Genomic DNA, 24,365 nt, shown 5'->3' on the forward strand with positions numbered 1-24,365 from the left:
AGCCAGGCTCCCTCGGTGTGAAAACGATGATTGAAATAGCCAGGGGTGGGAAATGATGATTTAAAGGGGGTATTTGCAACTGTTGCTGACTGGGGCCTTGACAGAAAGGAACTGAATTTCTTCCGGGTCTTGGGAGCCTGTGGGGAAAGGTGTCGAACATCTGGAGTGATTCAGGGGTTCTGAGCTGTTGTGCTGGAGCTCAGCCCAAGGAACTGGGCTGAGATGGGGAGAAAATCGTCCTGAGGCTTTGGGGTCGAGCTGGTGCAGGCTGGGTGTTCAGAAGGTGCTCGTCCACCTCCCGCAGGGATGGATGAGGGGCTGTGGTGGCCCCATCCATGACCCGAAACATGACATCCCAGGACATTTCAGGCAGCCTTGGGGTGTTTGATTCATCATCTGAGTGGATTTTCTTCCCTTCCCAGAACTCCTTTTCAGATTGGAAGGAAACCCCAAGCCCCAGAGGTTGTTTTGTTTCATCTCACAGAGCACAAATCGGCCTTCCCAGCCTCCCTTTTGCCTCATCCTCATCCTCAACCTTCCCCTCCCACAGAATCCTCGAAGAGGTGAACTAACTGGGTGAAAAGAGCTTGTTAACAAATTACTTTTAATAGGCCTTTTTTTTTTTTTTTTCCATTTTGCAATTCCTTCCCATATTAAAAGTGCAAAAATAGAAAGTTTTAGCTCTGGTTGAATGACACAACATTTTCCTTGTTTATTTTCTTTTCACTGCTTTAACCCAATGAGAAGTGTGGGAAAAATAAAAAAAAAACCCTGACAAGAAACTGGTCTGTATCAGCCAGGAACGTATTTGGAAAAAATATTTGCATCTGATTTTTTCAAAGCATGAAAAATAATAAATAAATAAATCATCGGTTTTCACGACTTTTGCTGCAGGCAGTTGGGAGGTTGGGATAGGGAAGCAGAGTGTGCTGAGCCCTCTTGGATCTCAGGATCTTTGTTCAACAGCTTCCTGAAAATGGGATGAGGAGGAATGGCTTCAGAGTGGAAGAGGGTGGGTTTAATGGGATACTGGGAAGGAATTAATCCCTGTGAGGGTGGGGAGGGCCTGGCACAGGGCAGCCGTGGCTGCCCCGTCCCTGGCAGTGTCCAAAGCCAGATTGGACAGGGTTTGGAGCACCCTGGGACAGTGGAATGTGTCCCTGCCAAGGCAGGCGTGGCACTGGACGAGTTTTAAGGTGCCTTAAACCCCCTGAAGTCACCCGTGGCTGTCGCGGGATGACCGTGTCCCCTCCGGAGCCGCAATTCCCTGCCCAGCAGCTGTTCCCATTCACACCCGCAAGGATTTAGGACCTTGGGCGAGCTAATCAGGAGCCGCTCCCGGGGAGAGAGGCGTGTTATTTAATTAGCCGCACAATGGGCTGGCTGGGAGGCACGTGGTGGCTCTGATGGCAGCGGATAGATGTCCTTTTAGCCGGGCTAATTGTTGGGAAATAGCGGGGGCTTTGTTCAGCCCCAGCGTGGGCTCTGTGATCTCGCAGAGCTCGGGGGCTGCCCCGCTTTATAATTTTAGACAGATCCATTCAAGCCTGGCCTGCAGCGCGGGGCCGAACAAGCCGGGCATTGTTGCCGAGCCAGGGGCGGCGGCCAAGAAAACCACCCCGAAAAACCCAAACACGTGTAGGGAGGAATATTTCCCTGGCGTTTGGTCGCTGCCAGGCCAGGTTGCCAAGCGCGGACAATTGCGGGAGAAGAGGTTTTTCCTCTTTGAGCCGCCTTTGCAGGCGGATCCCTCATCCCAGGAGTGATGCTGGGGGTGTCTCTGCTGGCAGAGACTCTCTGGGCAGGGCAGTTCCACGGCTGTGGGTCTCATCCTGGAATTTCCGTGCTCCGGGATAATCGTACCCATCCCGGAATTTTCTCCCCAGACTGGCTGTGTGCACCTGTCACCTCACGGCCGTGGCAGGGCAGTGGTTTGGGATGGAGGCACCTTGGTTGGTTGTGCCTCTCAGGGTCCTGTGCAACCAGGGATGGAAATCCCAGTTCTCTTTCCTGAGCTTTCCCCTCAAATCTCTCTCTGGAGAGACCCCATCACGGTCCCCCACCCCTGAGCTTTTCCTTTGGCACTGCTGAGCTCCCAGCTCCTTGGGAAGGGAGAAAGCACCACCAAAAAAAGGGATGGAAGCACAAATGTGGAAATGCCGACCAGGAATTAAACTTCCATCACTTGAACCCCTCTGTCCTGGCCCCGGCATTAACCTGGGGGTCACCGCAGTCCTGGGGTTTATTTTCCTGGCCTGGTCACTTCCAGCTGGCTGCGAGCATGGGATTCTCCCGGTGGCTGCCACTTCTCAGGCTGTGGATTCTCTACCAGAGCTTGGAGCCGGACTGACCTTCCTTGGGAGGTGCTTGTGTGGCTCTTGGACCTTGCTGAAGTGAAATGCGGCTGTCCCTCGGCGCTTGGTGAAGCACTGGGTGCTGTTTTGCTGGTGGTGGGTTTTGGAAAGATGGGAAGGGCAGAGAAGCATCAGTGATCAGAGCCTGGCTGTCAGGAGACCGTTTATGAGCAAGGCTCCCTTTGCCTCTCCTGCATGAACCCTCCGTGCGTCCCAGGGTAGGGAATTTCAAGGGCTGCCAGGGATCAGCTCAGTAAGAAGAGACAGGTGAATGCCGAGAGTGCAGCCACGAGCTGTGCTGCTTAAACCTGAGCTGGCTGCTGTTCGTGCTCTGAAGGAGAGAGATCTGAGGCCAGAGAGATCCGAGCAAAGGTGAGGGAGGGCGTCCTGCGGGGGAGATTCGATGTGTATCAGCTGCACATGCCCGGTGTAACTGTGAGTATCGGGAGTTCAACAGCAAAACCCCTCAGGGTGTGTTTACCAAGAGCTTGGTGCTGTGACTTGAGGGGAGAGGGAAAATGTCCGGAGAGCAAAGAGCGCTGCAGAGCAGCTTACGAGGGTTTTCCATCCAGCAGGGACACGAGTGAGTGACCGCACGCCCGCCAAGGAGATTCCCGTCAGGGTGGCATTGCCGGAGCCCAGAGCAGCTCCCCAGGTGCGGGATCAGCACCTCTGGGAGGCACTTGGAGGTGCTCGGGCAGCTCCTGAGGCTGGCTCGGGTGCCCCGGCGTGTGACGGGGCTGTCGCTCTGCGTGCCGAGCCTTGACCCCCGCTGGCCACAAAGCGGCTTTTGTGAGCCCTCCCCGCCGGGACTTAATGAGAGCAGGAGCCGCGGAGGCTCGGAGCCCGGGGACAGGCGGTCACAGGAGGGCATTGTGGCAGCGATGGCCCGGGGCTGGGCCGGCCCAGGGCTGGAGATCCCAGCGGGAGCACTGCCCTGGCTGGGGGACTCTCCGTGCCTCCAGCCCCGCAGCGAGGGCACCCCAGAGGCCACATCTGGGGCACGGTCAGCACCTCCGGGACCCCGGCGCTGGGTCTGCGAGCGGCCCGGCTCCCACAGCCCGCCCGGGGGCACACGCAGGATGTGCCACTAACGAGCTCTGCTGCCCTGCCCGAGCCAAAAGCGGGAGGCTGGGTCAGCAGGGCTACTCCAGCCTCCTCTTACCAAAATACTCCAATACTTCCCAGCTATTACGGCGCTTGAAAGAATTTCTCGTATCATTTTAAATTCCAGGAAGGGTATCTCCCAGGGGAACGGCCGTGGCAGCTGCCTGCTCTTTCCTCTCATTGCACAGGGCCACCTCCACGCCCAGGGCCACCTCCCTGCTCTTTCCTTTCTTGGAGTGGTGGCCGCTGCTCCTTCCAACAATGTCCCCGTTACGATAAATCCTTTCATGTCTCCCTTTCTCCCTGGAATTGCAGGACAGTTTTTTGCTTTTTTGTTCTTTTTTTTCCTCTCCCCTTTGCTCCTGATTTTTGTCCCATGCCCTCTGGATATTGTTTACTTGACAAAACATCAAACCCAATCCCTGACCGCTCGTGATCATTAAAAATCCCATGGCAGTTTTGGGGAAGGCTCCAATTTGGCTAATTACGTTCTGCCATAAATATCCCCCTGCAGTTTTAATTGGTTATGGTGTTCTTCATTTCCTGGCCATTACAGCTGGGTGGATGCTCCACGTTATTCCGTGGCCGTTGTATTTCACACCATGTTTTGGTAGCAGCAGTGCTCGGAAAAGCTCCTTCTCCAGACCCGAAGTCACACCTAATTCCTGCTGGGATGGGAATGGGGAAATGCAAGGGAAAGGAGAAGCTGTCCCTGCTCCATGGCATCTGAAGGAGAGCCAGCAGCTGCCCCGGGCTGGGACAGGAGTGAATTTGGCCGTGGGGAAGTGAAAGAGCCACCCCAGCCAGGAGAGAGGTCATGGAAGGTTCGGAAATCACGGCAAAGTCTCTGCTCTCCTAATACCTTTCCTCAGTGCTAAATGAATAATAATTATTATTGTTCTGTTAACCCAAGGTTCGTCAGCGGCCGCGGGAACAATGGGGCATTACTGCCCATCCTTTCTTTGTTCCCAGCGTTGCAAACAGCGGGGCGCTGCGGCGGGAGGGCAGAGGGTTATCGCCCATCTCTGGGCTGCAGGGCCGCTCTCCAGCCCCGCATCCTCCCTCCCCGGACAGAGCCTGAGTGGATATTAACGCTCAGTAACGACCCAGTGGAAAACGAGGGTGAGACTTGGATGGGGAAGAGGAAAGATTTCTCTAAAGCCTGCGAGCAGCAAATAGGAACCAGTTGCTGGGGCGAAGTCATGTTTGGCAGGTCTTGGACTCAGAATGGTCACATCCCAGCTGAAGAAACTAATCAATGGATTCCTTCCATGCCTTCTGCGAACACTGAGCCATTGAGCGGCTCAGCTGGAGCTCAGAGCCAGGGCTTTCATGTTGCAGCTCTGAAGTGAACACAAATTAAGGCGGCTGCTGGGATAGAGTTCGAAGGAGAGATTCAGCTGCCCTGGGAGGAAACCTCCGTCCGCAGCCACTCCGTTGTTTTCCTCCCCTTTGGGGATTTTTGCTCTGGTGCTACTTTTGGAAGCATTTCCAGTTTCCCTGTGTGTAGGGCTTGCCATGCATTGCACCAGCAAAATGGAACACAAGTTTGGGGAGGCGCAAGGGGAGGCAAAGCTCAGAGGTCCTCTGCAGCCATCCTGCCCCAAGCTGGGCTCGGTGTCATCGGCTGTGTGGGATCAGGGCCCAGCCAGGATGCCAGCAGCGTGTGGATCTCTCCTAATAAGAACCCCACAAGCTGTGAGAAAGGTCTTTATTAGCAGCTTTGTCGTGGTCCAGAAGAGAAGGATCTCCAGCACAGGTGCCCTGGAGTTCAGCCAGTCCTCGAGACTGTAACACTGCAGGAGAGGCCGAGCCAAAAGCATCGGCCCAGGGGAGCGAGGCTAAAGCAGAGACACCTCAGGGCCTCCTCTGTTGCTGCGTCTCAATCCCTGCAGCTCCATCCTCTGCCCAGGAGAGCCTTGTGCCGTGTGCCACCAACAGCCTGTCCCAGTTTGTGTTTGGGCGAGTCCCGGTGACCTCGCCGCACCTCCTCCTCCCCTGTTTCGGTCCGGGGGTTGTGGTTTGCTGCAGCCGCGCTCTGAGCGGGGCGAACGAGCCGCCCAGGGGGGTCATTTCCATACGGTTGGGACCGCAGGTGCTTTCTGCTGGCTCCGGCAGGCAGCTGCACAAACCGGCACCCCCGGCCAGCTCCCTCCTCTCCCTGCCGCGGGATCCCAGCCCGGCCGAGCGCGGGAAGGAAAGGACTGGGGGGCTCTGATAACTGCATCGGGTTTCTCTTCCCAAGCCTGCTCTGGAGGGATCAGAGATCAGGCAGCTGTTTCTCCTGAATCCCCTTTTGATTTTCAGCTAGAAACGGTCTGCTAAATCTCTCTGTAGTTTCTTCCTTCAATTGTTGCTGTAGGGGGAAGAAAGAAACCCAAACCGGGGGCAGGTGCAAGGACATGAGCCTATCCTGGGGAGGGACCACATTTTATCCCTGCAGCCATCCTCTTCCCACCTTCGGATTTCCAGGTTCATTCCTGTGGTAGGTTCCAAACCACCAGCCGAGGTTTCCAACTCTGAGCATGGCTCAGGTTCTCCCGAGCCCTCGGGAATCAGTGGAGGAGGTTTTTCATCACAGCAAATCGCTGGTCCCGCTCCACTGCTGCAGGAATAGGTTGCCCAGGACTGAGCTTGCAAGTGAATTGGAAACAAGACTGCCTGTAAAACTGGGAATGGAGAGGTTGTCAGTGGGTGAGGAAGATGAACTTTGGGCCGGAGCTCCCTGCCGGGCTTTGCCAGCTCTCAGCCCCCCTGCTGCTCGATCTGCCTGCCTTGGCAAAGCCGTGCGTGCAGCCAGAGCCAGCTCTCCGCGTCTGCCCCAGCACCTCGCAGCTTCTTTCGGTTGCACAAATCTCCTGCTATAAATACGCCCGTGGTGGCTGAGACAGGCCCCGCTGCAGAAGCGAAATAACCTGAGCTGCAGCGTTTGAATCTGCAGCTCATCTTTCGGGGCCTTGGGAGGTTTCAGGGGTGTTTGCAAGCGGGACCCTGGTCCATCCCAAGGGCTGGGCAGTGCCATGACCCCAGGCCTGTGTTCACTTGAGCCCATCTTTGATGGGAGCAGCCTGATCTGCCCCAGAGAGTCGGAGGCTGTTACACACTTTCAGAGTGAGAGAACCACAAGAGCTGGTTGCTAATGACTTTTTTTCTCCGTGCCGGTAAGCTGACATCTGTGAGTCATTCTCTCCTTCTGCTCTGCCGTTTGTGGTCTGAAGTTTGTGCTACCTAAATACAATCAAATAGATTTCATGTGAAAACCGGTATTTTTCTGTTAACTCCATGCCGTGCTGGCATGATACTCATCTTGTATCTTCAAGATGCTTTTTATCCAGTCAGTTCCCAACTCCTTTTGGTCTCCCACCTCTACCAAGCAGGCCTGGGAACAGCCACCCCTGGCTGTCACCCACCAGGACACAATGTGCACAGCTCTGCCCTGGCTGTGCCCCTGAGTTCGAATGTGTGGGACAGGATCAGGCTGCTCCAGGCGGGATGGTGGGAATGCGAAGGGGTGATGGAAACGTGAGGAGATGAAGGGGTGATGGGAACTGAAGGGGTGAGTGTGGAAGGCAGCGGTTCATGTCGAGACAGGCGGGGTGAAGACAACTGGCCCAGTTTCAAGAACCACCGGTTTCAGGCAGTGGCTCCAGCCGGGGCGGCATTTTCCCGTGCTCAAACTCTCACTCCGCCGTGTTTGGGGGCCGGGATGCGAGCAGAGGTCGGGGCGGAGGCGCCCTGGATGCGCTGCCCCCCCTCCACGCCCGGACCCCCCGTTCCCCCGGCAGCGCCGGCTCCGCTCCCCGCGGCGCCGGGGGCCGGGGCCGCCTCCGGGGCGGGGCGGGGCGGGTCCCTCCCGCCGCTGTCACCGCTCGGGGCCGGCCCAGCGCCCTCCCCTCGGCTCAGCCCGGCCGGGGCGGCGGCGGCGGGGACGGGCGAGGCGGAGCGGAGAGGAGCAGGGAGCGCAGCGCAGCCGGGAGCGGAGCGAGGGAGCGCGGAAGGAAGGAAGGAAGGAAGGAGGAGGAGGAGGAGAAGGAGAAGGAGGAGGAGGAGGAGGAGGAAGAGCAGCGGGAGGAGGGAGGCAGCGCCGGCCGCGCTGCCCCGGGCGCCCCGCTCCGCGCTCGGCGGGGCTCAGCCGCCGCCCCCCGCTCCCGGCGCGACGCCCCCGCGGCGCTGCCCCAGCCATGAAGGCGGCGGTGGATCTGACCATCATCAAGACGGAGAAGGTGGACATCGAGCTCTTCCCGTCCCCCGGTGAGCGCCGTGTCCCCTCCGCGCCCCGCTCCGCGCAGCCCCGTCCCCTTCTCCCTGCGAGGGCGGCGGCGGGAGAGGTTTGGCCGGGGGGGGAGGGGGTGATCAGAGAGGTCGGTGTGGGCTTTTTGGGGGTGTCTTTGGGAAGGGAACACGGAGCGCACCCCAAGTCGCAGCGCAGCGGTGCCGCCCGGGCTCTGCCCGCTGCCGAAGGCCAATTGACTTTCCGAGCGCTTTTACGACTTTCAATTCCCCTCCTTCTCCTAAAAACCATCCCGCCGCCCCTCCAGCCTCCTTCCCTCATGCGCCTGGCATCCTTGCCGGGATGCAGGGAAGCCCGTCCGGCGGCAGAGACGCGCTCCACGGGACTCCCCCGTCTCTAGCTGGGATGTGCGTTCCCCCATCCCTCGCTGAAAATGCCTTGTGTGGTCCAAGCACTCGTGGTATTTGGGAAACACCGCTCCAGCGGTAACTGCTCTGGATTTTGCACGTTTAATCCAGGAAAACCCGCCGCTTTGATTTTTTTTTTTCTCCTTTCTGGAGCTGGATAAATGGGTGGAGAGAGCAACACGTTACTGAAGGGAGGCGAGAGGGGGTTTGTGTGTGCTGTAGCGGTGAGTTCAGCTGCTGCTGGCTGCGGTTACTGCTCCGAGCCGAGCCTTGACCAGAATAAGGGCTGCTGTTCACACACTGCTGGCGTCGGCTGCTCCTGACCCCGGGCGCTCAACTGCTCTCTGCCCTGCCCGGGCGAGGTGGAGGATGGAGCTTGGAGGGCCCGCAGGAAAAAAAAAAAAAAAACAAACCTCCTTTTTCTGCATAAAACGAGTCCTGTTGCTTCATCTCTCCCTGCTCTGATTCCCACTGGAAGTTTGCTGGATTTTGTGCAGGGCCAGTGCGGCGAAGAAAATCAAATTTAAGATTGAGCTGTACGTTTCTCTGCTGGTTACGAAGTTTCTAGGAAAGCCAGAAAGCAGGCAGAGCTCCTGCAGGCATTGGAATTTTGGGCTGCATGTGGAAATAAAATGACAGCTGAGTGCTGGAGCCGCACAGGGGTTGGTGCTTAGACTTCAGTAGATGCTGGTGCAGCATCAGCTGGGCTGCAAAGAGCTCCAAAGTCAGCACCCACCTGGGCATCAGCCATCCGTGGGCTACGGAGTGTCCAGCGCAGGAGTGTCTCCCTTGGGATCCCTCCTCCCGTCCTCTGACCCTGTGCTGGTCAGAGCAGGGCCGGTGCTCCCTGCCCCGACAGCAGGGCTGCGCCTGGCTCGGGGTGTGGGCTGGGGGCACCAGGCTTCAAAATGCCCGAGGGATGCTGAGGATGCACCCACGCAGCTGAAATGAGAGGCTCGAGCGGAGCTGAGGACCCGCTTGTGCCTATTTCCTAAAACTTTGGTGAAGACTCACTCCTGCCCTTCAGCTCCTGAGGGCAGTTTGCTTTGTTGGAAGGGCAGAAAACGGGATAGGAATAAACACCTGGACCATCAGGGTGGGATGAGGTTCGCTTTTCACTCCAGAGTAAAGTATCTGTTTAAATTTGCACTCTCCTGGTGTGGGTGGGAGCTCTCACAGAGGCTCTGGGTGTCTGAGCCCTGGAGCAGTGGAATTCCCTGGTGCCCGAAGGGAGGACTGAGTTTCACCCTGCCTTAAACTCATTTTCTTCCGTCCCTGAAAGCTCTACTGCAGCTGATGTCAGCAAACAGTTCTTAGAGCCGACCCAAAGTTTAAACTCGGGCAGGAAGAGCGCTGAAAAACACAAACCCGAGAGGCAGAAAAGAGCTGCCCCCCCATCGGGCTCGGCTGCAGCCGCTCCTGTGCTGGTGGCTGCGCTCGCTGGGAGCCACAAAGGTCAGCGCTGTCAATTAGCTGGCTTAACCTCATTTCCCCTCCGGCTCGGGGAGAACGCGGCAGCTTTCTGGTTTGGTGGGATTGATGGTGAGGGAAGGAGTAAGGATGCTGCTGGGTTGTGTTCCTGGGATCCAACCATGCTGCGGGGAGGGAACATCACTTCTCTCTGCTCCTGGAGGACTCATCCGCTCCCTGACAGCTCCTTCAGCCCTGAATCTGCCACCAAGTGTTCCCATCGTCCTGAATTCCAAAATGGGCTGAGAAGGACTCCAGCCCCTTGTCCCTTCACAAAGCAGCCATGCCCGATGTGATCCCTGGGGTTAACCCTGGGCAGGGAGGATCCCTGCAGCCAGAGGATTTCAGTTGTGCAGGATGTTTGATGTGCCAGGTGCCCCATAAAACCACACCCCTGTCCCCTCTCACCCCCCAAACCAAGCACTGCTCCACTCCGCACCTCTGCCTGCAACACTTCGGGGGGATTTGTGGTGTGTCCGAAGGGTTTAAAAATAACCTGGAGGGGATGTGGAGTTGTAGGAAGCTTCCAAAGCCAAATTTCCCCCTCCACCCGTGCTGTTATCAGCAGGAATGTGTGGGTGAGATGAGCAGAACCCCAAGGAGGTGGGTTCTCCTTTAATGTACCATTTTATGTGCATGGATATTTTTATGAGGCTCTGATGGAGAGGACAGTAACATCACTTGTGGTTGTACCTACATTGCCAATCCACCAATGGCTGGGTGGGACTGTTTTTGAGACAGTAAAACCCCAAACCACGCAAAATTCAACCCCAAGGGGAACTTCACCTGGGGGCTGCTGAACGCTGCCCTCCACAAATCACTTTGTTTCCTGCACGCTCCGTTCGCTGGCTGTGGGCAGAGTGGGAAGCAGCTCCCGGAGCTGTGGGGTGTAGCTGGGGTTTCCAGGCACTCATCTCTTGCTAAGGAAGCTGCGGATTTGCTGTCCCCGAGGTCCCAGAGCAGGGTTGTAATCCCAGGTGTCGTTCCCGGTCATCCCAGGTGGAGCAGGGATGCTGAGCTCCCCATCCTGCATCCAGCTCTCCATTTGCCTGCTTTCCCTGGAGGTGTGTTACAGGAGCAGGGGGGGATTTGTTCCTGGAAAAGGGATTTGCTCCGCGCACACGCAGCACAGAAATCCGGACTTTTCGCCTTTTCGGCTCTTCCCATGCCTACCCTGAGGACAGCTGGGACATGGACACGTTGTTTCCATTGGCCTGTGCGTGGGTGGCATCCCAGGGGTGTATTTTTATCTGGCAAGAGCCTTTCCCTCTGTTTAGGATTTGGGACGTCACTTGGGGCTGAAGCAAGATTTTCCCTTCCAACCCAAACCTCTGTAAGATTCTGGTTCTCCTGCTGTGGTGCTGCAGGGTACAGGAAAGCTCCTGCACAGCTTCCGTGCTGCTTTTGGGTGTAGGAGCTGCCTGAATCGTGCTTCTCCCCCTTCCCACAGCCAGGTCAGGCTTTGCTTTCACTTTCAGTGCAGACAAATACGGGAGTTTGCGTTTAAAGCGAGCCTGGCAAATGCGGAGCCCCTCCACAGAGCCTCGCCGCGGGCGAGTGGCAGAGAAAATCGCTCTTCTTTAGGTTTCAGGAGGGGATCCTTCATTCTGCCCTCTGCCTTGTCTAGGCAGGACAAGTTTGCAGCCATCCCTGGCTCCCAGGTGTGCAGGGAACCGACTCACAGCTGGATCGGCCCGTCCAGCGGGGCTCAGTTTGCTGAGCTGGTCGGGATAAAAGCGCTCAGGGACCTGGAACATTGCTCTCATCCAAAAAGAAGGGTTGGATCCTGCGTTATCTCCTCCAGCTGTGTCAGCTGCTGCGTGACTCAGTTTCCCTGCTGCTGACGGGAGCTGGCTCCTGCATGGCCACGTTTTCTTTCCATGCGGGATAAAACCCAGCAGAGAGCTCCAGCATTTCTCTCCCCGCTTTGGGATGTTCTCTGTCCCTCGCTCTGCCTCAGAGGTGCTGGGAGAGCGCCCACCTGTCCTCCCCGGGACACGCAGGATGCCAGAGCTTGGGGGAAGGAAAGCACTGATTGGTGATTCCAGGGATGCGGGGAATCGCATTCGGATCTTTTGGAATGCTCTGCTCTGCAGTGCAGCCAAGGTGAGAGCCGGGCTCGGCTGGGGATGCTCTGTGTGGGCTGGAATCATCAGCAGCGAGGCTGAGGCTCGGAAATGGAGGGCTTGGGGCTGCTCTCGCCTTTTCGGTGCTGATTGCCTGCGGAGGAGGTGAGAACTCAGCTGAAGAAGAGCAATTACCTCTGTATGCGCTGACAAAATGCCCATTACTGCGGTATCCAGCCGGGATGCGGGAATGAGAGGTTCCCAGGAGGGGGGACTGGCTGCACTTGGCTGCCACCAGCTCCAGCTTTTTTCGTGTCGACTTCACACCAGAGCTTTGAAAAGGTGTGGAAAAGGGCGACTGGAGGAGCTGTCCCTCAGGGACACATCCACCAAACGCATCCCTGGTTTTTAACCTGGGCACAGGGAGGGAGATTTCCAAGGAACAGGAGCAAACCCCCGTTCCTTCCATGTTTCCATCCCCAGCTCCCCAAAGCGTGCACCAAGGGTGTAATTACAGCTTCGTTACGTGGAGTAGCCCCTAATTAGCCGTGTAATTACAGCGTGCCATGTTTTGATGGGCCTTATAGAATGTAGGGATAACGCTGGAATGCTGCGCTCCAGCTCTCCAGAGCGAGCTGCTGAGACATCCTAAAACTTCCTGCACTCCCAAATCCAGAGCAGATTGCTGGCAGGCCGGCAGCGAGGGGCTGGGACTCCAGCGGGTCTGGGGCTGAGCTTTGCCAGGGGATTATCACAGAATGCCAGAATGGTTTGGGTTGGAGTGGCCTTAAAGATCTTCTTGTTCCACCTGGGACACCTCCCACCAGCCCAGGCTGCTCCAAGCCCCGTCCAACCTGGCCTTGGACACATCTCTGGGAGGCAGCTCTGGATTTGCGGCTGTGGAAGTGCAGAGGCTGCACCCTCTGGAATGGATCCTGCTGTGTGAGGAGCTGGGAGCAGCTGGATCAGGCTTAGGGTGCAGAGGTTGTCCCATAGATTAAACCCTTGGGTGGGTGTGGGTAAGACCAGGCCGTCTGAATACACTTCGGGGATGTGAACTGGCAGATCTGTCACCCTAAATGGCTCTTGTCAGCTGTGGCACCAGGATCTGCTGGGATTTTGGGGAAGGAGGGAACAAATCCAAGTAAATCTGTCCCAGATAAGGCAGGAGGGTGTTTTCCTCTTTGCACTGTCAGCTGGTCCTTGCATGGCACAAGATGAGCAAATCGCAGGATTTGGGACAGTCACTGCTGTCCCTGATTCCAAGGATGGAGCTCTGGCACCCTCCAGGCTGACAGATCCTGCTGGAGGAGCACCTGTGCAGGGTGGGGATGTGCCAGGACTGAGGAGGTGCACAAGGAGGGAAGGATCTGCTTTATTTGAGCACTGAAATTCCCCTGGAGCCAGGGCCCGACTGTGATTGGGGATCCTCGTGGGAACTGGGATATTCCTACAGGAGCAAGGTTGTGCCTCTGCAGGTCAGGCCCTGAGTCCCCAGTTGGCTTTTTGGCTGGGAGTTCCTGGTGGATTCCAGTGTCTCCAGTGCCTCCTGGTGCAGCTCCAAGCCCCATCCCAGCAGGAGCCAGTGGCACAATCTGCAGCTGATCGGAGCAGCACAGCTGCCTCACAGCCAAAAATCAGGCCTGCAGCCCTTTTTTGTAACCCCACGCCAGTTATCCCTCTCAGCTCTTTTGTTCCTCTTCCGTGACTAAGCTGCTCGCTGCCTGTGTTTCTTTTTTTTTCCTTTCATTGTGTAGTTTATAATCTTCCAACGAGATACAGACGAAAATTTGTTTGCAGTGCTGGCCAAGAAGGCTCTCGTTTCCCTGGCACGGGGCCATGCTTACATCTCCAGTCAAAATACTGCTGGTTAAACAATAAATATTTATTGATTCTCCTATGAGCTCCTACATTTTTCCCAGGTGCAGTGGAATTTGGGGGGGGGAAGCTCTTGACTGCTGCCCATGGCAGAGCCGGGAGATGGCTCCGAGATAACGGGCCTGGAGTGGGGGATCTCCTCCTGCAAAGGTGACCCTTGGAAAGCTGGGCTGGGTCCTGCAGCTCAGCCCTGCAGAGCTGCTCTCAAACCTCCAGCCCAGCTTTTCCCAGGCTTGAGGATTCGTGCCCGCAGGCTTCCCTGGCAATTATGGGAAAATGTGGAAATCTACACGTTGTGCCTGGATATCTCCTGGAACAGGGGAGGGACAGTCTGGGGTGGGCACAGAGTTGGCAAAAAAAGAAATAAATCCCTGAATCCCAGAATGGTTTGGGTCGGAAGGGATCTTAAAGCTCATCCAGTTCCACCCCTGCCATGGGCAAGGACACCTCCCACTGGCCCAGGTGGCTCAGGGCCCTGTTCAGCCTGGGCTCAGGCACTCCCAGGGTGGTTTCAGTTTGTGATTTGGTCTCAGGGCAGCCACCCCCGACTCTGGAGCCATTCACAGGCTGCAAATGTTGCCTTGCAGAGCTGGAGACAGAGCCTTCGGTGCTGTGCTCAGAACTGCTCCAAGGTGTCCCATCCTTCTCCAGAGCGGTGGCCCCTGGATGGGGACAAACCCTGCTCTGTCACCACCATCTCTTTCTGAACTGAAACTCTGCATTTTTATGTTGAGGTTTTGGGGTTTTTTCACTCAACTGCCAAAAATCCAAGACCTGATTTGCTCCTCTGCCCCATGAGCAGCACCAGCTCATGGCAGCAATGACCCTGAGCAGCACTGGGCAGGTGCCACGTTTTCCCCTGTCCCCTCCCTGGCCGTGCTGACCTTGTGCACTTTTCTGGCTCTCCAGGCCGTGTCCAGCTCTGGGCAGGGCAGGTGGAGCCGGTGTTTGCAGGGAAGCAGGAAGCTGGTGCAGCACAGCCCCTCAGCCCCACATCTGGTTCCTGGATAAATAGAACCTGCCAGAAAAATGTCACAAACGCGCCAAGACACAGCGGCTTGCCTCCCCAGAGAGGAGAATCCCCTCCTTTGTGTGGCTCCCTCTGGGTTGGGAATGAGGAAAATCCCCTCGTTTGTGTGGCTCCCTCTGGTTTGGGAATGAGGATTGGAGTCCTGGTGACAGCCATGGTTGTGGATTGGGATGTGCAAAGTCACAGGGCTCTGTCTGGGTCTGAACTGGGCTCTGGGGCTGTAATTCCCATTCTTTCATCTCCCAGCTGGTGCTGGGCACAACAGCAATCCCTGCTCCAGCAATTCCCTGCTTTCCAGCCTTTTCCCTCATGTTTAAACCTCTCCTATAAAGCCAGAAAAGGCAGAGACCTCCAGCTCAGGTGGCTGGTGCAGGAACCCTGGGGTTATCTGGTCTGGAACAAATGTCCTGGGAGGGAGGGTGTGCCGGGAGCACTGCTCTCCTCTGGGATGGGGCCGTGTGTGGGATATCTTCCCACTGAATCCCAGTTTCTGGGATGGCTGTGGGGCTGCAGGCTGCCTCCTCACCCCAGCTGAGCATCCAGAGCTTGTTAATGAACAGAATGCATTTTCTTACACGGAGGGGATGCTAAATTGGCTCCACATGGATTCTGGAGGTTGTCGCACTTTCCCGGAGGGTGATGGCATGAGCAGGAATGTGGGATTGATGAAAGAAGCCAGACACTGAGTCAAAAGCTCCCCCTCTCCCCTCGCCGTGCCCCCTCTCCCCCCATCCCATCCCGAATACTTGACGTGATTCCAAGGCATTCTTCACATGGCTGGTGGGGAGCGCGGGAGAAGCCAGCCCAGCACTGGGATTTTCTTTAAATGCAGCATTTTTGGTAAAGCTTTGGGGTCTCTGACCCCAAAAGTCATCGAGGAAAGGCTTGATGAGACCTTGTTTTTCAGGGAAACTGAGGCACGGTGCTCCCATTCCACCACATCAGTGAAGTGGGAGCATCCCCTGTCGGGTGCTCCAGGTCTCCCTCTGCTTGCAGGATTCCCATTTTCCATGGTCTGTGTTCCACTGCCCGGCTCCTCCCTGGCTCCTCCACAGCACCAGGCAGGCCGGACCCATCCATGTCCCCCAGAATTCCCAGTGTGGGGGTGCTGGGTGACTGGGGCAGGCGAGGGGCTCAGCATCCCTCGGGAACCAAGAGTCTGGCACGGCGGGATGGGGCTTGCTGGGATTCCCGCTGGGATGCTGCCCCTCCTGGGATGGCCCCGCAGGACAAAACTGCTGACTCAGGGAAGCTGCCACCACCACCAGCAGACCCCAAAAGCTGGAGCTGGACACCGGGCAGTGCTTTGGGGGTTGTTTTCTGTTGTTTTCCCCCCGTTGTCAGCACTTTTTATCACAATAATCAAACTGCGGCTTTTTGACCCACATGAAAGTTTTCTTCAGAGGTGCCTGTGTGTGTTTGTGCAAAGCCAGTGAATTTTGGTCACTGCTCTGGAAGCAGAAAAGGGGATTTTTGTTTTCTTACCTTTTAGTTTTGAGCAATTGTTTACCGAAACCTGAACCCTCTGAAGAAACAACTTGCAAAAGCTGAGTAGTCCTGGCTTTTTCCACTGGAAAATTAAAAAAAGATGGAGTGGAACACGTGAAATTTGGGTCTTTTTTTTCCCCCTTCTTTTTTTACCCATTATTGTTAGAAGCGGTTTGAAAATGCAGTGCCAAGAGCTTTCTCTTTTCAAGTGCTTGAGGCACGTTACCCAACTGCTCCGTCCCTCAGAGTACTCCATGAGGTCAGCAAACGCAATTCCTCCTGGTCTGCAGCTGGAAATGAGGAAAAACTCCTTTGCTCAATCCCTGGCATCATCCCCAGGCAGCGGAGGAGCCCAGCAGGTTGGGAGCGGCATCGCGGTGCCCCGAGCCCGTGGCATTTCCCAACCCCATCCTTGTGAAGGGCTGCCAGGGAAGTTTGGGCTCTGGGAAGGCTGGGAAAGTTTTCCTTTCCAGCGGCAGCAGCGGGATTTGGGATTCGGAGCTGTCCCGGTAGCCGGGGCCGTTCCTCGCTGGGGCTCTTCCCATCCCTTTAAGCGGCTCCAGATTTGAATTTGGTTCCAAAGGCCGGGACATGAAAGGCCCCGGCCCTGCGCCTGTTTGCCTTCGAGCGGGATGACTCGCACCATCCCTGCTCCAAACAGCCGAGCCCGAGCGGCCGGGGCCATATGGATCCTGTAGAGTGACCCGGCTGCCCGGCGGGATGGGGAGGGAAGGAAGGGATCGGCGGGATGGGGAGGGAAGGGGGTCAGGAGAGGCTGCCCCGAGCTGTGTCACCCCCGGGCTGGACCCTCTCCCCCTTTGGCGTCTTCAAGGGCTTCTGTCTCCCGTGGCTTCCCAGGCACTCACTGAGAGCCACAGTTAGGCTGAAAGAAATTTAAAAAATAAAAGAAGAAAGAAAACGGGGGACAAAACCCCGGGGAAAAAGGAGGGCAGGGCAGGGCAGGGCAGGGCAGGGAAGGGAAGGGCAGGGGAGGATGATGTGCCTTTAAGCCGCGTGTGTAACTGCTCGCTAATCTGGTGACTAACTCCGCGCGCGGCTGCCAAGCCGGGCTCCATCCCCAGCCCAAGGCTCGGGAGTCATCGGGTCCCCTCCCTGCCCCATCCCGCGCCCCGCCGGGCGCCAGCCCCCCCCGGCCCCCCGCACTCCCCATGGCAATTTATGTACTCATCTGGAGGGCACAGCCCCGGCGGTCTCTTGACTCAGCAGTCCGGGGCCGATGGGAGCTGCGGGAGCAAATTCCAGGCAAGAAATAATCTCATGACTTGTCTCGGAAAAGATTGCTCCGCAAAGATCCCCTGACGGTCACGGAGCGCTCCGTGCCGGCCCTGCGGCACAGCCCGAGCAGGCTCCCGATTTCCCAACCTCGGGCAGCCGGGGCGGCCGGCCAAGGATCCCGCGGGGACTCGCGGCAGCTTTCTCCCTCGGAAAAACAGGGCTGGATTCGGGGATGGGCGATGGCACGGGGGCCTTGGAGCCGATGCCTGCCCCCCCCGGGACACAGGGAGCGGGGAGCTGGAGCTGGCCAGGGCAGGGAGCCCGGAGCTTGGGGCTATGTTGGTTTTTGGGGCATTCCTCCTTTTTCCCCTCCACTTTCCAGGGAGGGTTTAATCCCTTCCTTCATCCCAAGGCAGTTTTGGTTCCTGCATCAGTGTTTTTGCCCAGGCACTGGCATCACCTCCGGCAGGGCTGGCACCAAGGATGACTTTCGAAGCACATTTATCCTTCTTTCTTTCTTTTTTTTTTTTTTTCCCCTCCTGTTGGCTTTTTTTTCATCCTACATTTCACTCATCCTGGCCTTCTTTCCCCACCTCCTCCCCATCCAGAGGAACTGGAGCTCCATCCCTCTCTGAGGGCTCTTTGGGAGGTCTGGTCCCATGCCCGGTGCCTTCCCGTGGGCGCTGGGAATGGGGTGGGATTAAACCAAATTGGGAATGAAGGATTTTAGCAAACCTGCATTTTTCTGGGAGGAGAGCCTCGGGGGTGGGCAGGGCTGTTGGACTGACAGCTCCTGTGCCTCCTCCTCAGCTGGGATCAAGAGTTGGGATCACACAGCTCCTGGGGCCAATCCCACCTCCCTGGAACGGAGCTGGTCCAGTGCACTTGGAGATGGAGAGGAACCAGCCTTGAATCACTGAGGAGTCACTCCTGGAGTACCAGGAGCTCCCAAGGGCATCTCACACCCCTCCAACCACACATCCAAGTCCCTGCCAAAGCTCCTCCAGCCTCGTTAGGGTTGATGGAGGATTCCTGGAGTTCCTGGCAAGGGCTCCCAGCTCCCGAGTCACCAAATGCCGTCCTCTCCACCCCCCTCCTCCACTGAGTCTCTCCTAAAGAGCCTCTTGGCCCGAGCAGCCGAATTCAATCAGCCCTTTCACCATCTGCTCCCAGGCACTTCTGCCGGGGAGGGCTTGGGGCCAGGGAGGCTGTAATTCCTTAATAGCTTCCGGATGCTGTGCGGGGTGGATGCGAGGCCTGGGAGTGCCTCAGCCTCTCTCCCCCAGCCCTCACCGAGGTTTCCAAGCTCAGGCTTCCTTTGGGCAGATCCGAGCACCTCCAGCCGCTTGGGTTTATCCCTGCCTGCCCTTCGCTCTTCCCGCCTGAGGCCAGGAGGTGACATAATCCCATCCTGGACAGCGCTTGGCTCTGGGATGGGGATGGCTGAGGCTGATGGGGCAACCCAGCTCGCCTTTGGCCGCCTTCCCCAGCTCACTCCCACCTTCATCTTCCCAAGGCTTGGTCTGGCCCAGTCCCTGCCCTGGTCCCTTCCCTGGTGGGGAGTTTCCTAGAAGTAGGAGCTGTAAAAGGAGAGCTTCCTGGGGTCGATTGGGAAAACCCTCGCTGCTGTGCCTGAGCATACTGGGAACCTGGATGTTGTGTGGTGTGACACATCTGGGCAAAGCCCAGGAGCCCCGAGCTCAGCCTGGATGGAGAGGATTAATCCTGGGGCTCTCTTGGAAAATCCCCTTTGTTTGTATTCTTGTCTGCTTAAAAATGAAGAAAACCAGGAGAATTGTTCCTGGGAAGTTATGAAATGAAATTGCTTTGGCACTGCTGTTCCTGAGGCTGGCGTGGGCTGCAGAGCATTGGTTCCCAGGTTTCTCCCAGGCCCCTTCCTGGCCTCCATCACTGGGGGAGCTGAGCTTGGCCAGGGGACAGGGAGGTGAAATGGTCCAGGGCTGGCAGGAGCATCCAGGGATGGCCTTGTCCCTGGTTCCCTGCTGGTCCCGGATGGGAAGCTGACCCTGGTTCTCCTCTCGGTGATCCCTTGGCTTGCACAGCTTCCAGCCCAGCCAGGAAAAGGCTCCTGTCCCGTTGTGGCTGCTGGGATCATCTGCTGCAGCGCAGAGCCTGTCCCGGGGCTGGGGGGTGTGCAGTGTATGGGACACGAGTGGTGCCCGTGGAGGTGTCGTGGTGGCATCAGCAGAGTCACAGCCCGAGGAGAGCAGAGGAGATGGGTCTGGCTCAGGTGGCAAAGCAGAGGGAGCACCTTTTCCCTCTCCTGTCCAGCTGGTTCTCCCTCCCCTCTGGTGGGATGCTGCTGCACTGGGAGATGCAGCTTGGAAAGGAGCTTGGAGCGTGCAGTGAGTGCTGTGAGCTGCCCTGGGCTGGGTTTCAGCTGCAGAGTGGCTGCTGGGAGGATCTGTGTGTATTTGAGGGTGTGTTTGAGTGTGTGTTTGTGAGTCCTGGCAAGGGACACCCTCAGAGAGGAGGGGTCAAGGCACTTGCGAGGGCAAATCTTCAGGGGAGTAAATCCAGGGATGCAATGGAGTCAATCCATCAGCACACGGGAATCGGAGGTGTGTGGATTGTTACCTGCAACCCCCTGGCAGCTGCCAGCGGAGCTGACTGTTTGCTCTGAGGAGTTATGAATAATTTTGTTGATTAAAATGATTGATTATCCTCGGTCTAATATTATTTAGGCAGAGCAAACAGTGCTGAGATTTACCAGCTGCTCTCTGACCTCCCAACCCTGATCTGTTTGCAGAAAGCCTGGGCAATTATTTGTTTGATTTCAAAGCTAAATATCCTAATCTTCCCTCTCCGCCTTTGGAAACTGCAACTGGCACCGGGACAGCTCGGGCTGATAAGGGAGGGTCCTCGTGAGCAGCGACACCTCCCTGGGCACAGAGGGCTGAGGGGGGACATGGCGAGCTGGTGGTCACAGGTGAGGACAGGGAGAAGCTCTTGGGCTCCTCCTCCTCCTCTGCACACCCCCAGGGAGCCGAAGCACTCCCAGATGTGTGGAAAAAAGGGACGCTGGCAAAGCCTGAGCCAGAGCGAGGGCTGTCTGTGGGCAGGGCAGCCGTGATCCCTCTGCGAGCCGGGGGGACGCGATGCGCTGCGACTTGCAGCTGCCATTGAGCAATCCCGGCTGTCTGGCTGGCATTGCCCCGCGGGGAAGGGGTGGCCGGGAAGGCTGCGGAGGAGGGGGTGGGACAGGCAGGAATCTGCAGCTGCCGAGCGGTGCAGGGCTCGCCCAGCGCCCGGCGCCCGGGGCGGCGAGCGGAGGTGACCCGGAGCTGCCGAGCCTCCCTGCCTCGTCATCCTCTGATCCTTCCGCATCACCGCCTTCGTGCTGGCAGCATCCCGTGGGGATGTTCTGGGCTTGAGGAAGCCGCAGGACCATCCCTAGGGACCCTCCGCTCGTGACTGCACGGACGCCACCAGCGCGTCCCTCCCTCGCAGCTCTGACAAACATTCCCGGGGCAGGAATGGGAGCTGGGGAGCGGAGCAGAGCGGCTGTGATGTGGCCGGACGTATCCGGGGGGTTGGACATCACTGCAGCCCCAGGGCACTGCCACTGTCCTGCCATGTGCTGCCCTCGTGTCTGGCGTGACTCGGCCCTGGCTCAGCCCGGGGGCAGGAGCTGGGGCAGAGACACAGAGGGATCAGTCTGTGCAGGGAAACCAGGGGAAGGCTGGGGAATTCCTTGGGACAGACAGACGGGAGGTGTTTGGCTGAGCATCTCCGTGTCTAATCCCTTCCCAAGGCACGGATAACTGGGGCTCCTGTTAGGACCAGTGATTTCCCAGCAGCAGGGACATCTCTGGAATCCATCTGCCCCAGAAATGTCTCGTGTCCTGGTGACGGGCAGCACAAATGATAGGGTTCTATCCAGGGCATGGAGTCACTGCACATGGATCATGGGGACTGTGGGGTGAAAACATCCCCAGCTGTGAGGTCACGCACGGCTGCTCACAAAGTGTGCTGGCACAGTTTGTTCTTCAGGTGTGTTTGAGCCGGCTCAGAGGGTTGGGATCCTTTTGTGGGTGATGAAAGAGCTCAGCTTGAGTGAAGGTTCCTTGGCCTTTCTCCTGCTGCGAGGGGACAGCCCTGCCAAGAGATCTCAGCCTTCCCTTTTCACACTTCCCATCCTGACAGCATCTTCCCCACACGATGTTCTGCCAATTATCCTCAACCTGGCCTTGCTGCATCCCTGCTCTCCCTTGCTGGGAGACTCTGGCGCGTGGTTTGGCAGCCCCAGCCTGCAGCAGCAGCTGGAGGTGTTGGAGCTGAATCCCCTTTGTGTCTATCCCTATTCCTGGACGATGATGAAGGAGAGGGAGAAGAGTCTGAGGCTTTGTTTGGATGGATGGAAAAATGCTCCATCTGAGCTGCCCGGGGGTGATCACAGCAGTACCCTGGGGGCATCCTGCGGGTGCTTCTGCAACCCGGGAAAAATCCGTGTCAGGGTTCTGGGATGGGTTCATCCTTCTCTTGTGACAAATCCTCCAGTGCCATTCCTTCTTCATCGAAGATGCCAGAAATGGCATCATCAGTGAGACTTGAGGAGAGAAGAGCAGAATTCCCAGGTTTAACCTGGCTGGAAGGGAACGTGAGCTCTCAGGGACGCTGGGTGTGGATGACCTGGAGCACCGTGTCCTCCCTGAGCGCCGGAGCCCAGCCTGGGATTGCTCTGGGAGGGCTCAGGCTGAGCTCCTGCAGCCCTGGAAGCCTCCGGGGGCACGGCTGGGACTGAGGGGAGACCAGCGGCTTCTGGTCGCAGGCGTGAGCCCCGTGAACGCCTCGGGCTCTGTGCCAGCGGCGCGGGGATCTCTCGGTTGTTTGCTCGGCGCCGAGCACTGGGGCTTGGCAGAGTTTCTTCCCCTTTTTCCCCCGTTGCTGTTGAGCAATCCGAGCTCTGCGGGGTGCGAGGAGCTGGGTTTGGTTGAAAGGAGCATCTCCCGGAGGTGGAGCAGCGCCACGGGCATGACCTGGGCTGGCTGGTTACACTTGACCTGCTTCCAGCAGGGCTGGGTGTCCATTACAGGCTTTTCCAAGCTCCGGGAGAGCGCGTGTGCCCGTGCCCAGGGATTAGAGCTCTTTAGCGGCGCGGTTAGCAGGCATTAGGGCGATTATCCTGCGGGAAGCGTGGCTCACAGGTTTGCGCCAGGCTGGGAGCGTCCTCCCAGCCCTGCTGAGGAGCGATCCCGGCCCTGGAAGTGAGGTGCTAATCCCGGCTCCAGAGGGGACGCCGCTCCTGTGATATTCCATTGGGAAAGAGGGAGGGAAGGGCTGGATGGCTGCGAGAAGAGGCTTTGCCTCCTGAGCAGGAGAGGTTTGGGCACGGGAGGGGTTTGGGCAGGTGGAGGTTGCTCCTCCTGGCCTGGCTGTCTCCAGCCTGGAGCCTCCACGGGGGTTTAATTAACCCAGACTCTGCCCCCAGGCCAGCGGGCTCGGGAGAGGCTGGTGGGAGTTTTAGGTCATGGTGCTGTCGAATCTAAAGGGACTTCAGAGGCCGCTTAGAGCTGATCCAAGCGCTTAGAGCTGATCCAAGAGGCCGCTTAGAGCTGATCCATGCTGAGCTGATGGTGGTGCTGGAGCTGAACCACTCCGGCCTTGTAGCATCTCGTCCTAGAACCCTCAAATGGGTTGGGTTGGGTTGGGAGGGACCTCAAAGCTCATCTCATTCCATGGGCACCTCCCGCTATCCCAGGTGGCTCCAAGCCCCGTCCAACCTGGCCTTGGACACTCCCAGGGATGGGGCAGCCACAGCTTCTCTGGGCACCAATGATGGGATTTTATTGATGACCAATCTTGTTTCTGACTGCTTTGATGGTTCCAACGAGCACTGTTTAACCATGGCCGCGTTCCCCAGGCTCAGAGGTGGCTGAATCTCCCCAGGGTTTGCTTTATCCATCTGTGCTCTTTCCAGCAGCTGAAATGGGGAGGATGGAGTGAATCCCCAGCCGAGGGAAGCCCCTGAGCTGCTGCAGGAAGAGGAGCCGTGGGCCCTGGGCCTGCTGAGCTGTGGGAGCTTTCCCGTAATTGCAGTGAGCGTTGACTCAGGGGCTGTGGTTTAGCTCGGCTTTGGCCCTGGCCTTTCTCTAGCACTTCATTCCCTCTTCTGTCCCACAAAAGCCAAGGATGGAGTGAGCTCCTCATCAGGCTGCTCCCCTATGAGCTCCTGGGACTCCCAAGGATGCTGCTTTCCCAGGACTGCCATCCAACACCCACACTGTAAAGCAGGGAGAGGGAGGGAGGAGAAGGAGCAGGAGCCTGAGCAGGGTGGGCTGTGACTGAGGATGGCCACAGAACTCTTTCCCTGGGCCTGGTTCCTCACAGCTGCCAGAGCCCCAGAGCCAATCCCAGCCCTCCCTCACCTGGGGGCTGCTCTGTGTCCAGTTTTGCTCACGACACACAGGGCTGAACCCCAAATCCGGAGGCTGAGCAGAGCATCCCAACACCTCACCTGCAGCTGCACCTTCCCCTCTGCTGCTCCAAGTGCTGAGAGCCCAGACTTGGGAAGAAATGCTTTTATCTGCATTTAGGGAGGGCAGTGTTCAGGCTGTTTTTTTGGGGAAGAGCTGGCCCCCATGGCACACCACATCTCCCTAAGAAAGCTGCTGAGGGCCGGAAAAAAGCTGGCTTTGTTGGGCTTTCTGCAGCGCTAAGCAGTGTGGGCTTTCGGTTTCCTCTCTTGTTTTTCTCTTGAAGCCCAGCTTTCATCTCACAGTATTTATTTTTCACTGCTTGAAGGAGGAAAAAAAAAATACTCATTTTTCTTTTTTTTTTTTTTTAAAATATATTTATTTTAAATTAAAATAGCAAATGTCTGCACCTTTTGTGCCATCCTTGCAGAGGGAAGCAGGGCTGGTCTCTGGCGAGTTGCTGCAGGAAGGGGACCCAAATTTCCCCTTCTCTTCTCCCATCCCATCCCCACAGCCCCAGCAAACACCTCTCATTGTGCTCAGCCCTGCTCCCCGCCCAGATTTCCTTCTGGTCCCTTTTTTCCAGCTTTCTGTCCCACTTTCCCTTTCCCCCCCTCGGATCGCGCTGCCCTTTGGGTCCGAGGAGCCCTAATTGGAACAG

The 24,365-nt window shown here is 57.3% G+C and overlaps 1 protein-coding gene across 3 annotated transcripts in view; it reads left to right on the top strand.

Annotated features, from left to right (window-relative positions):
• The window catches only part of ETS1 (ETS proto-oncogene 1, transcription factor), a 77,893-nt gene that overhangs the window by 22,108 nt on the left and 31,420 nt on the right, over positions 1–24,365 (top strand). Inside the window, exon 1 of one of the 3 annotated variants that reach the window (XM_048328565.1) lies at positions 7,494–7,712. The exons of the other annotated variants lie outside the window; for them this stretch is intronic. Within the exon in view, the coding sequence (XP_048184522.1) occupies positions 7,643–7,712 (70 nt within the window). The 5' untranslated portion in view covers positions 7,494–7,642. Of the gene's footprint in view, positions 1–7,493; positions 7,713–24,365 lie in introns of those variants that run through there. 3 annotated transcript variants of the gene reach the window in all.

This window comes from Corvus hawaiiensis, chromosome 25, assembly GCF_020740725.1.
Source record: "Corvus hawaiiensis isolate bCorHaw1 chromosome 25, bCorHaw1.pri.cur, whole genome shotgun sequence".
Taxonomy (NCBI): domain Eukaryota; kingdom Metazoa; phylum Chordata; class Aves; order Passeriformes; family Corvidae; genus Corvus; species Corvus hawaiiensis.